This window comes from Protomyctophum parallelum, assembly GCF_964188405.1.
Source record: "Protomyctophum parallelum genome assembly, chromosome: 14".
Classification (NCBI taxonomy): domain Eukaryota; kingdom Metazoa; phylum Chordata; class Actinopteri; order Myctophiformes; family Myctophidae; genus Protomyctophum; species Protomyctophum parallelum.
The window spans coordinates 44,617,829-44,630,195 of NC_139709.1; the positions used below are offsets into that span (position 1 = coordinate 44,617,829).

The 12,367-nt window shown below is 45.5% G+C and overlaps 1 protein-coding gene across 1 annotated transcript in view; it reads right to left on the reverse strand.

Annotated features, from left to right (window-relative positions):
- LOC310870913 (disco-interacting protein 2 homolog C-like) overlaps positions 1-12,367 on the reverse strand; it is a 256,194-nt gene that overhangs the window by 87,408 nt on the left and 156,419 nt on the right. The window contains 1 exon segment of the mRNA XM_083782282.1: positions 7,153-7,590. Within this exon segment, the coding sequence (XP_083638408.1) occupies positions 7,153-7,590 (438 nt within the window).

Consider the following 12,367-nt stretch of genomic DNA (forward strand, 5'->3'; position numbering starts at 1 on the left):
TGTCCAGCCAGCAGAAATCGTATCATGAGAAGAAACTGATGTGGTTGAGTCAAGAATATTGAAACTGACAGTGACAATGTGCAGGTTCGATTAGCCTCTGTACTCATGGTCCGCTCCATCTCTCCCCCATACACTAAATGGTTCACCGATAATAGCCGATCTACAAGCTCACAACATGTTGCAACTTGCAATGTGACGCGTTGTGATTTACATACTAGTATATTTGGAGGTCCTTGGATAAAACGTTTATTCAGTTAGCACCAGCTGTACTGGTTCCACTCAGTGCTGTGTGCAGCGCTGGCGGATATCATTCGCACCTCAAACTAGAGCCCATGCATGAAGTGAATACGTTAGAGAAAGGCAACATAGAGGACTTCATTCACCTATTATGATCCTTGTTACAAGAGCGGCTAGAGGGACTACTGAATTATACATGTATTTGTGTGATAATCAAAAGCCAAGAAGAAAAGCCCAGACACCAGAGTGTCTACCTCACAACAAAAGGCTGTGCTAATGCCAGCATCACTCACAACGCCTCTCGTCTCTCTGTCAATTTCATCCACTCGTTTTAGATCAGGCGCTCATTTGGTCTCTTTGTGTCTATTTCTCCTTTTCTCACATTAAATCACATTAATCTCTCTTATGAATATTGAAATCACTTTGCCTATACCAGATGCCTTGCTCCGTCTCATTTGTCTCCTCTCAGGGAAAAGAGATAGAGATAGAGAGAGATTGAGACAGAGAGAGAGTGAGACAGAGAGAGAGCCAGACAGAGAGATGTATTTCTCAGTGCTACTCTGAAGCAGAACCAGAGGGACTAAACAGAGAGGCTGCTATTCCAGACGTTGGCTGCATATCAATCCTGCAGGGCACACAGCACAGCCCTGCTAATTACTACAGCAAACGGAGTGCTGCGCTCGTGCATGCGTGCGTGGGTGTGTGCCTTTCTTTGTATACACCAAGCATGTAATGATGATGTACGCCTGCAGCAGGTGTGTGTGAGTGTGTGTTTGTGTGTGTGTGTGTGTGTGTCTCCATGTATATCAGTCCATCTCTCCCTATGCCTGCCTGTGTAATGTGTGTGCAACTTTGACTACCTAACCTGTAGCGATCTGTCCATCCTTGTCCCTGTCCCTGTCCACGTGTGCGTGTGTGTGTGTGTGTGTGTGTGTGTGTGTGTGTGTGTGTGTGACTGTGTGTGTGTGTGTGTGTGTGTGGGCGTGCATGTGCCAGATGACCTCATCAGAATGTATTTATGATGATTTGTGACAGGGAGGTATGATCCCAAAGCCGAGGGTGGATGATAAATGTCTCCTTCACGGCTGAGGAAACCGGGTGGAATATCAATAGGTCTAGCGGAGAGCGCACAGCGATACAGAAACCAATTCAGGGATGGATAAATCCACGTTATGGCTCGAGGAATAGCTCAGAAGAAAAGATAAGAGAACTGCTTTGTCAGGGATGAGACTGACTGGAAACGTATCCATCCCTAAACCAGAGGATCTAGCAGAGAGTATAGTTAGTGTACGATCCAGTTCAAGGACACAGACACCTCTGCCAGACGGAAAGAAGAACACACATTACAGAAGGGAACTCTGCTTTGCAAAGCAGAGTTTCCTTCTGTAACCAGGGCCCTATGTCTATAGTCTATACAATGCCCCCCGTACAAAAGCTTTTTCAGAGAATGTTCACCCCAGATTACTGTTGGTATGCTAGGGTTCATCGTGTGGTTAAGAAATGGGAATGGGTTGGCTGGAATAAAGACATGAAGGGGGGGAAAAGATTCTGTTTAATGTCAGAATCCTGGAGACATTCAGAGAATGGGTGCTTTCCAGCTCCCGAATCCCATCACTGTTCTTTTTTTAAACAAAACTTAAAAAGTATTGCACATTTTCAGGAATAGAAAACCTGCAGTTTCTATTAGCTTGGATTCCCCATCAACGATGTCACTGGTGGACGGGTTTCTGAACTGGACACAGACTGAGTAGGAAAAATGTGTAGTATTTTATTATGAACATTAGTGAGGGCCAATTATATGAAGATATGTTGAAGAAGAACCAGGTTCTGGTTCAAATCTGCAATGCAGCCCTTTAACACCCACAGAGACAGCAGAGAGTTAACAGCACAATGTGTGATGTGATAAAAGGCACAGCCTGGGGATATATCTTAGAAACATACTGCTTTGTCAGTGTCTTCAACTCACTGCAATGCTCTCCTTTAAAGCTAATCAATATCCGCTCTAAGAAGGCTAGAGGAGAGCTGGAATACAGGTGTGATTCAATGGAGCAGCCCAGTCTCGCATCGCCCAGATTCACAGTTTGACTTTTAGTCTCCAAAACCGAGGATGAAATCTGCTTCATCAGGGCCATGTCTGGCTGCGTACCTTTTCTTAAATCTATCTGTAAGCCTTCTTACAGCTGTCTGTCTTTCTGTCTGTCTGTCACAGTGATAACTTTTAGTCGTAATCCGATTGGAATCACACTTGGCAGCTGAGTCGGGGGTAGGATCAGGACCTCCGCTAGTGATTGTCTTATTATTTCAAATGGGTCAAGGTCACAAGGCTTGAGTGGCCTATAGCCTAGACTTATAGAGTGGTGTTGGTGCAGCATCTCTCATTAGCCTAACTAACCCGTGGCTTCCTGTGAAGTTAGGTTTAGGGTTAGGTTTTGGTTAGGTTTTGGGTAGGGTGCCAGACTCAGGACTGTAGAGGACTGTTAGTACGTCGGACCAAACACATGCACGCCCTGGCCAGATGCTGAACAAAATACTCACGTGTCACAAAGCATGAAGTTGTGAACTTGGAGATTTGCTATGTTCGCTATTTGTCATATTGAGAACGTATAGGCTTTAAGTGATTAAAGTAAGATCTACAGAATCACTGCCGTGTGCAAACTGGTGATTTAGAAAGATTTCTGTTGGTAGATATAATTACTACTACTATGCCTTGTCTTACATAGAACTGCTACTATCCAAGTAGTTACGGCGAGTTTGGAAGTGCAGGAGGCACATGGACCATTAGACAAAGACAGATAACTGCATTGAGTATCTCTTTCCAGTGCTGATGTGGTCTCGTCAGTTATCTTCATTCTCAGCCAACTAAATCACTTAATCCATGACCTCATCTCGTTCATAACTCGAGAGGCACAAAACCAACCCCCTTTCTGAAGAGACACCTGATGAATGGCGGCCACGGCACCTCTTGGCTGCACCCCTTAAGCCGCCGACCCATAATTGCTCAGTGGAGGTTAATTATTCCAGGCCAGGGGATAGCTATACAGAGAGACCGGTGTCGCGCACCAAAAATAGTCGAATCACCTAAGCTGCAGTGAAATCCCAAGGGCCCAGGTCCAGGTCTTAATTGCACTGAGCTTGGGAGAATTTCCAGACTAGTTCTATGTATAATGGTGGAGCTATTTCTCATGTGACGCTGATGAATGTTCACGACTAAAACCCTTAATTTTGTCTCTCTCTTTCTCTTGAACGTTGCTCATTGTTCTCTGCCAAGGCGTTTTCTTTCCGCCTCTTTCGGTATTCTCTCAAGGAGGTGAAATGAATAGAGCCACTTCAGTGAATTAGCCTGATGGAGCATGTCCCTTTTCATGTGTCAAGTAGGGAAGTGTTTTAGCGGTCTGGGGCAGAGGTGGACTTCAAGTTGCCTTTTAGAACGGGGGAAGGTGATTTACCCCGAATGGCAGCCGCGACGCCACCCAAAGTTCCCACTTCACTTTACTTCCAACGATGACCTTTCGTTATGCAACACCAACAGATGTTTGACTCAACTCTGATGTATGTGAGAGATTCGAGTCAGCAGGCTTTCTGTGACAACAACGGCATAACCCTTCATTTGTCAGCCAGAACATCCGAATGGGAATGCGGAGTCATTCCCATTCGGATGTTCTGGCCTCGAAGAAGTGAAGCATTTCTAAAAGTGATTATACTCAGCGGCTCAGTAAATAAATAAAAGCCATGCTGTAACCTTGAGGGTGAATGAGCAGCTCTACGGGGAGCGATCCAGCCTGCCTTGGAAAGCGTTGTTGATAAGTGAGAACACCTCATCAGTCATCAACAATTTGCATTCTGCAAAGCATGAAAGCACCAGCCTTTTCTTTTCATCATGCACTCTAACGCTAGTAGCCAGTGCTAACCCTGGCCAGTGGTGGACAAAGTCCACAACTCCACATACTACTTGAGTCAAAATATAGATTGTCGCTGCCGCACAGAAACCATGTATCTCCATATTCACCACTATCTTTTTGTGATTTTTCCTAAATTAACGCCCTACTTGATCATACTACAGCATCATGTGAAAGTATTAAAAGTGGCAGATTGAGCTTGTAAATCTTTTGATGCCTTTTAATTTGAATCCTGAAAAGTAACAGTTTTGGACGTACTGGTATGAGGTTTCCACCCGACAGACGAGATACTGCAACTACAAGTGAAAGTTGCTCAGTCAAATTTGTCCTTGGGTGACACCTACGCTATTTTCATCATATTTGAAATGTGGCTTAAGTTGTTCATTCATAATGAACCTTTTCCCCTTCCTAGAAATGTAGTCGAGTGAGAACTACTTGTCTGTGGAATGTAGTGGGATGAAAGTATCCCAAAATACAAATACTCAAGTAAACTACAGATAGATTTACTTAAGTACAGTTGGCTACTCAAGTAAACGTACTAAGTTACTGTCCACCACTGGCAATGGGTTAGAGTCATATTTCTTCGGTCCAAGTTTTAACCGCGAGATCAGTTGCTGCTATAATTAGCATAGCTCTTACAGTAAGACCAGCAACATAAAGAGCAACAGAGGGAACTGGGTCAGGAGTTCAGTGAAACCAATAGGGGAGAATGTGGCATCCCAGATACGTGCCGCAGACAGGCAGCACGGGGATAGCACCATACTGACCCTTCCATTCAGCACGCCGCCAGCCGTGGTCCAGCCTGAACTCACCGGACCGGCGTGTCACCCAGTTGTTTCCGTTCTCCCTCCTCCTTACAGAGGGGTGGGACAAAGGCCCTGCATGTATAGCACAGGGAATGAAAGACCTGGACGTTAAACTGCATGTCCACCGGGAAACTCGCGCCCTCATGGTCTTAGGCGCACAATGCATACTCCTTTTGACGTCCAAACTTTGCTTTCGGAAATGGAAGGCGATATTACCACAAACTGACGTTATTCCCGAGCTTCGGAAAAGGTGGTCTCAGGACTTTTCCTCGGGAAGCCGTGCACCTCCAGATGTCCTGACTCGCGGAACTGTAGTTCGGGAAGCCTTTCCGAACCGGAAGATGTTTCCGACATCGGAAGGAGTATGTATTGGACTTGAGTTACGTGTGTACTTTGTAGCGACAACGCGTACTGGCAAACATCTTCATTATGCTGTTAGCAAAAAAGGAGGTGCCCGGTAGACATACAGTGAGGCCCCTTAGCATGAACACCAACACTCAGAGCTTAAACCACTATAACCAGAGAAGGAGAGGTCAGTACTTATTTGTAGTCTGAAAGAGAGGAGCTGAAAAGGGGATGGGAGATACAGTATGTAGAGGTGAAAGAAGGGACAGTGAGGGCTTATGAACACACGTCTCTCTCTCACACTCACTCACACACACACACACACACACACACACACACACACACACACACACACACACACACACACACACACACACACACACACACACACACACACACACACACACACACACACACACACACACACACACACACACACACACACACACACACACACACACACAGATATCCTGCACGTGCACACACAATGCAACTCGCCAACATACAATATAAGAAATAATGAGTACTGAAAATTCTATGGTGTGGAAGAGAGTATAGTATCTGCACACTTAAAGGACAAAACTCAACATTAGGAAAAGATACCTACCCAGCATACACAAGCTAAATTCAGAGACTCTCTTGAAAGATAGCAAATATCACTTCCTCTCCTTGTACACACACTAATACAGAGATAATCACAACAACCAACCACAGCATCCTTAAGCAGTACTAACCACTGAGTCTCATACAGTTGAACATGTATTCCCATATTTACAACCCACGATTGGAACCGATGGTGGTGTTCTGTTCATAAGACAAATAGGAAACATGTTGGAAGACACTGCGGCAACAGGAGTCGGGAGTGTCAGGAGACGTCTTTAGAGAGAAATGTCAGAGGAATGCCACTCGCTAGTGCAACAAAACAATAAACACGTGTTTTTACCCATCATTTCCCTGTATTAGCAGCAGTCACTAGTCTAGAGCATAGTGTGGTGGTGTTACCTGCACAAACACATTGCTGACTGTTTGTTTTGGAAGCCCAAAAATATCTACCAAAACAAACAGGCAAAACACCAAAATACAGTGAGAGCGCCATGTGTTTCTGCCGATAAACACCACCACACTACTCAAGTGGCTGAGAACTACTGGTATAGAGATAAATGATGCTGGGATTTGGGTTATGTGACGTCAAATACTGTACTTTACTGTGTTTTATATTGTATGTATGCTGTGACCACGGCACGAGAGTGCCATTGGTTGTGCGTATCACAACCAATGGCAGCGACTGGAGGCGAGGTTATGAGGACAACTGGTTTGAGAATCTCTGTTTTTGCGTACAGAAAAACAAAGGAGTACACAATTCAAGGGGGAGAGATCACAGCAAACATCTTTCAGCCTTCTTCCTTCACAGTGGGAGGAAAGCTGCATCTGAAAGTTTGAGGGTGTACATTTTCACACGTGAGTGCCGAGACCGCACTTTCACATTGTGTCTTAACAGTCGGGTTTGTTTTAACCCATTCTGAACGGGCACCCATTTTGGTGTTAGCATCATGTTATGCTTTATCTATTTAAAAATAGCAGATCTACAAGCTCATATCGCGCCACCGAGTGGCGCGATACGAGCTTGTAGGTCTGCTATTTTTGTAAAAATCGAAGAACGACTGACATTTTTAGAATCTGATCTCAGGTCAGAATGGGTTCATCAGACCAGTGTGTGTCCGGCGGAAAACCTCGTATGAATCTGATCTCAGGTCAGAATGGGTTAAGCTACCAGTGTGAAATTGGCTCTTAAAGGATTGTTAAACAATCACAAACAGCAAACCCCATCTTGTGGCCAACAGACAGTCCCCCCCATGCATGCTGCTCACCTGTCTTGTGGTGGTGGTGGTGGTGATGATGGGGGATTCGGTGCTGATGCTGCTGCTGGTGATGATGATGGTGGTGATGGTGGAGGTGGTGGTGAGCCAGGACGTCCGCCAGCCTCCGCCCGGCCCCACCGGCCACCGCGCCACTGCTGCCGCCGCTCCTGATGGAGGAGGACGAGGAGGAAGAGGAGGAGGCGGTGGAGGAGGTGGTGGTGGTGGTGGCGGTGGACGAGGTTCCTCCTCCACCACGGATGGCGCGGTTGATCCAGCGCTCCACGTGCACGCTGCCGTCCAGGCTGGAGGCCAGGCCGTCTCGCTCCTCCTCCCCGCCGCAGCCCTCCTCCTCCTCCTCCTCGTCTCCTCCTCCACCTCCGTCCTCGCCTCCTCCGCCCTCCCCGTCGTCACCCCCAGGGTCCTCGCCTTCCGAGCACGAGGAGGTGTCTGCGAAAGGAAGACGGCCGTTTGTCAATTAGGTGATAAGCTACTCAACGGCACCACAGTGGTTGGAAAACTGCATGGCGTCACTCAACGCTCACCCCGACACATATCTCTGTTTTTATACTAACCAACATCACCTAAAAGGTGAGTAGGTTATCATCTGAAACTGGAGTATGCGTGGACCTTTAATTCACTTCAATTTACCCGTTTAGCCTGTGTTCATTTAGAGATTTTAATTTAAATTTGTATTTATGTTATTTTAAACCAGATATAGGTCCATTTGTGTCACATACATGGATTCACAGACATGCGTTCAGCCTGGCTTCTCCTCTTGACAAGCAAGAGCAAGACAAAAGGGTTGGAAAGCTGAGAGGGAGACAGTGTAGGAGAGACATTATAGGAGAGAGAGAGACAGCAGGAAAATCTGAGAGGGAGACAGTGTAGAAGAGACACTATAGGAGACAGACAGCAGGAATAGCTGAGAGGGAGACAGTGTAGGAGAGACATTATAGGAGAGAGAGAGACAGCAGGAAAATCTGAGAGGGAGACAGTGTAGGAGAGACATTATAGGAGAGACAGACAGCAGGAAAATCTGAGAGGGAGACAGTGTAGGAGAGACATTATAGGAGAGAGAGAGACAGCAGGAATATCTGAGAGGGAGACAGTGTAGGAGAGACATTATAGGAGAGAGAGAGACAGCAGGAAAATCTGAGAGGGAGACAGTGTGGGAGAGACATTATAGGAGAGACAGACAGCAGGAATAGCTGAGAGGGAGACAGTGTAGGAGAGACATTATAGGAGAGACAGACAGCAGGAATAGCTGAGAGGGAGACAGTGTAGGAGAGACATTATAGGAGAGATAGACAGTAGGAAAAGCTGAGAGGGAGACAGTGTGGGAGAGACATAAAGGAAAATATAAAGCCCCTGGCTGGGATTAAAAAGAACATGGAACTGGCTGACCGAAATAATTAGTTTTCCCACTCATTACAAGCAGGAATTGTGTGAAGAGAGAAGGTGAAATTAAATGTTTAAACGACACCATTTTGTATCTTTGTAGTTGAAGCCAGCTCAACTTAGGACTGTAGCTTTCAAATGTCACACAAACGTACGTTGCGTGTCATTTTGTACTGTATCTTCATGCCGCTGCGCGTCCAATGAAAATGAATGGTAGACTGTAGCTTTGTATCTAGAGAAGACCTCTTTAGAAGACCTGTAGCAGACCTGTCGTTGATAAAGGCCACAACGTGTGCGTTCCTCGCTTCTCGTTTGAAAGGCCCTGAAGGGTAAAAGGGTCTCGTACAGTAGTATACGTAAAAGGAACCCTGAGCCTGACCCTTGCAGTGACCCCACTTTGAGACCCACAGCAGTAAATGATTATTACACAAATTACCTCCTGTGATACTGTAAATACCACAGTTGAGACATCATCAGTCTAGCTATGAAAGGTATAAGAACATCATGGGGTTTTATAAAAATAAAAATATAGAAAAGCAAATAATGTATGAAATAATGAAACATGAAAAAGTGGATGTTTCTATTACCGGGCAGTGAATGTGGATGTTCTTTTTATAGCTATTCTAAATTGGATGGCCAGTAAAAAATATTATTGCAATAATAAGAGGAGAACGGTGCTTACAGAGTTCACTGCTCTGTGTGTGTGTGTGTGTGTGTGTGTGTGTGTGTGTGTGTGTGTGTGTGTGTGTGTGTGTGTGTGTGTGTGTGTGCGCGCATGTCAGCATGACATAGAGGGAGAATTAACCAGAAACCAGGGGGAGACATACTGTAGTTGTGGAGTTGTATAGGCTTAACCCATTCTGACCTGAGATCAGATTCATACGAGGTTTCCGCCGGACATACACTGGTCTGATGAACCCATTCTGACCTGAGATCAGATTCTAGAAATGTCAGTCGCTCTTCGATTTTTCAAAAATAGCAGACCTACAAGCTCGTATCGCGCCACTCGGTGGCGCGATATGAGCTTGTAGATCTGCTATTTTTAAATAGCTAAAGCATAACATGATGCCAACACCAAAATGGGTGCCTGTTCAGAATGGGTTAATATATGGAGGTCATTACTGTGTGTGCCTGTGTATGAATCGTGCACGTGTGTGTGCAGTCCACCTCAGTGACTGCAAGTGTGTACATGTCATTGGGTGCATTTGGGTATATGGGATGCATTGCTTTGTCTGTGTTTTCGTCAAGTGTGCGCATGCGTGTGCATGTGTGTGGCGTGTGCGTGCACGCGCATGTGTGTGTGTGTGTGTGCGAGCGCATGCGTGCGTGCGTGAAGACCCTCGGCAGAACCCTCTGGTCTCGTCAAGGACTTATGATTCAGACATTTCGCATGACAAAACACTGATTTGATTGAGGCAAATAGATATCTAACTGAAGTGCGGCTCTCTTAAGCCCCCAGCCCCAAAACAAACATGCGAGCGCACGCGCGCGCGTGCACACACACACACACACACACACACACACACACACACACACACACACACACACACACACACACACACAGTGCACGCACACACACACACACACACACACACACACACACACACACACACACACACACACACACACAGAAGTGATTTTCAGTCGGATCCTAACAGCACCGTTCATGATGTGTGGCTACTCTCTGGATACCTTTATTAAGTCATTTGACGAGGCTGTCTGTCTGTGGGGCTGCACAGTGTAGTCTACATGACTATGTGAGTGCATGGAGTTCAAGATAATGTTGAACATCATTCTGCTGCATGGGCTCCATCCATTATTCTGTCTGTCAACCAGGCTGCACTGTATGTACTGTTCTGTACATGGGTCTGTCGTTCTGTCAAATCCTCTCTCTCTCTTGTGTGGAGAGAGTGGAAATGGTGAAACAAAAAACATATCATTGATTGACACATTATTGTAGCGCTGAAAAAAAGTTGAGGTTTTGTAGCGGGTGTCAAAAGGATCAATTGACAGAGACCAATAGTCTTGGTCTCTACATATGCGCCTGATGGAGGGGAAAGGAACAGGTTGGAATAATGTGTTCCTTCCACACGCTACGTCCTACCGGGTACACTCAGTCAGGTGATAAGGAACGGCCTGCAAAAGTAATAACAAGACATAATGAGCTTTCCACCCTCTGCGCCAAAATCTCTTTTCAAGCTCACAACGCATCACAACACAACACAACACACTGGGAGCTTGGAGACCCGCAATATTCAGGGTTCATGTGGTTAATCCTACAGTCGAGCCAGTAAAGCCTTTAGAATTGAATTAGAGAGTTGAGATATAGAGAGATCAATTCAAACATCTTTCCTGTAAAGTCACATGTGCCTGTTGCTGTTGTGTCCTTATATGCCCTCTCTCAGGCATACACACACACGCACGCACACGCACGCACGCACGCACGCACGCACGCACGCACACACGCACACACGCACACACGCACACACGCACACACACACACACACACACACACACACACACACACACACACACACACACACACACACAGTGAGCTGGAGTTCAGTGAGATTCAGAGGAGATTTGTCATTGCTCACTACATAATAATAATTGATCACCACACTTTATCTTTGCAAGATTTGGAGTATGTGCATGTGCATGTGCATGTGCATGTGCATGTGCATGTGCATGTGCATGTGCATGTGCATGTGCGTGCGTGTATGCAAATGTGTGCATGTGTGTGCAGATGTGTGCGTATATGTACAGGGCTATACACAGACCCTTAGGGAGTCCAGGTCTACAAGCATTGTGACTTGATATAAGCGTATTGTGCACTAATTAAAAAAAATGAAAAAGAAAAAAGACTGCAACAGAACAGTAACAGAGGTTCCCTACAACAGTAATCTCAATGTTGTAATACACTTTGGAATACAAATTAAATTAATTTAAGACAAATGCACACAATTAGACACCATTTAAATAAATATGAATATTTCGGTGGACATCACATTACACATCTGTCCACTATTTGTAGTGCACAGATACAGTACGGTATATCTACTCTATGGCTTATAGTACCACTTAGAGTCTACATGATGATGATATAGACTGAAAACATGGCACAGAGCCACTGCACTTCTTTTAGGCAAGAGAGGAATTAATTACAGAAACTAGAAAAAGTGCCCTTCTGGGCACAGGTCTCCACCAGGATTTCTTCCTCAGCCTAGTGGGAATATGCGTGCACAGTTTCATCGCAATCGGACGCTGCGTTGAGGAGCTGTGGCGATTTGTACAAAGGGGGCTACTCCTGAAAACTGTAGGAGCCAATCGTGGCCAATCATGATGGAATATGAGAAATCAAACAAACCTGTCTTGATCACATGACTATGGAGATCATGTGTACCGATTTGCGTGAAATTTGGATAAAATCTGAAGGAGTAATAATAGAAAATGTGTTTTACATATGTCGGCCTCCTCCTAGTGGCGCTATAAAGAGCAGATGTGAAAAATTCCAGGCAAAGGTTTTTCCTTGGCCTCTAGGGAGTTGGCATACAAAGTTATCCACAGATCCGTGCAGTTAGAGGTAAAAACACTTTTCGTCCAGTTATAGCGCCACCTTGAGGCTGAGTTGAAATTGTTCATGTGGCATTTCGTCCTCGGCCTAGTGGGAATGTGGGTGCACAATTTCACGGTAATCACGCGATGTGTTCATGATTTGCAGCATTTTGTTTGAAACTGAGCACTCCTGTGAACTTTGGAAGCCAATCAGGATGGAGTTTGAGAAATCTGAAAGACCGGTTTCGTTGAATGGCTCTAGAGAGACTGT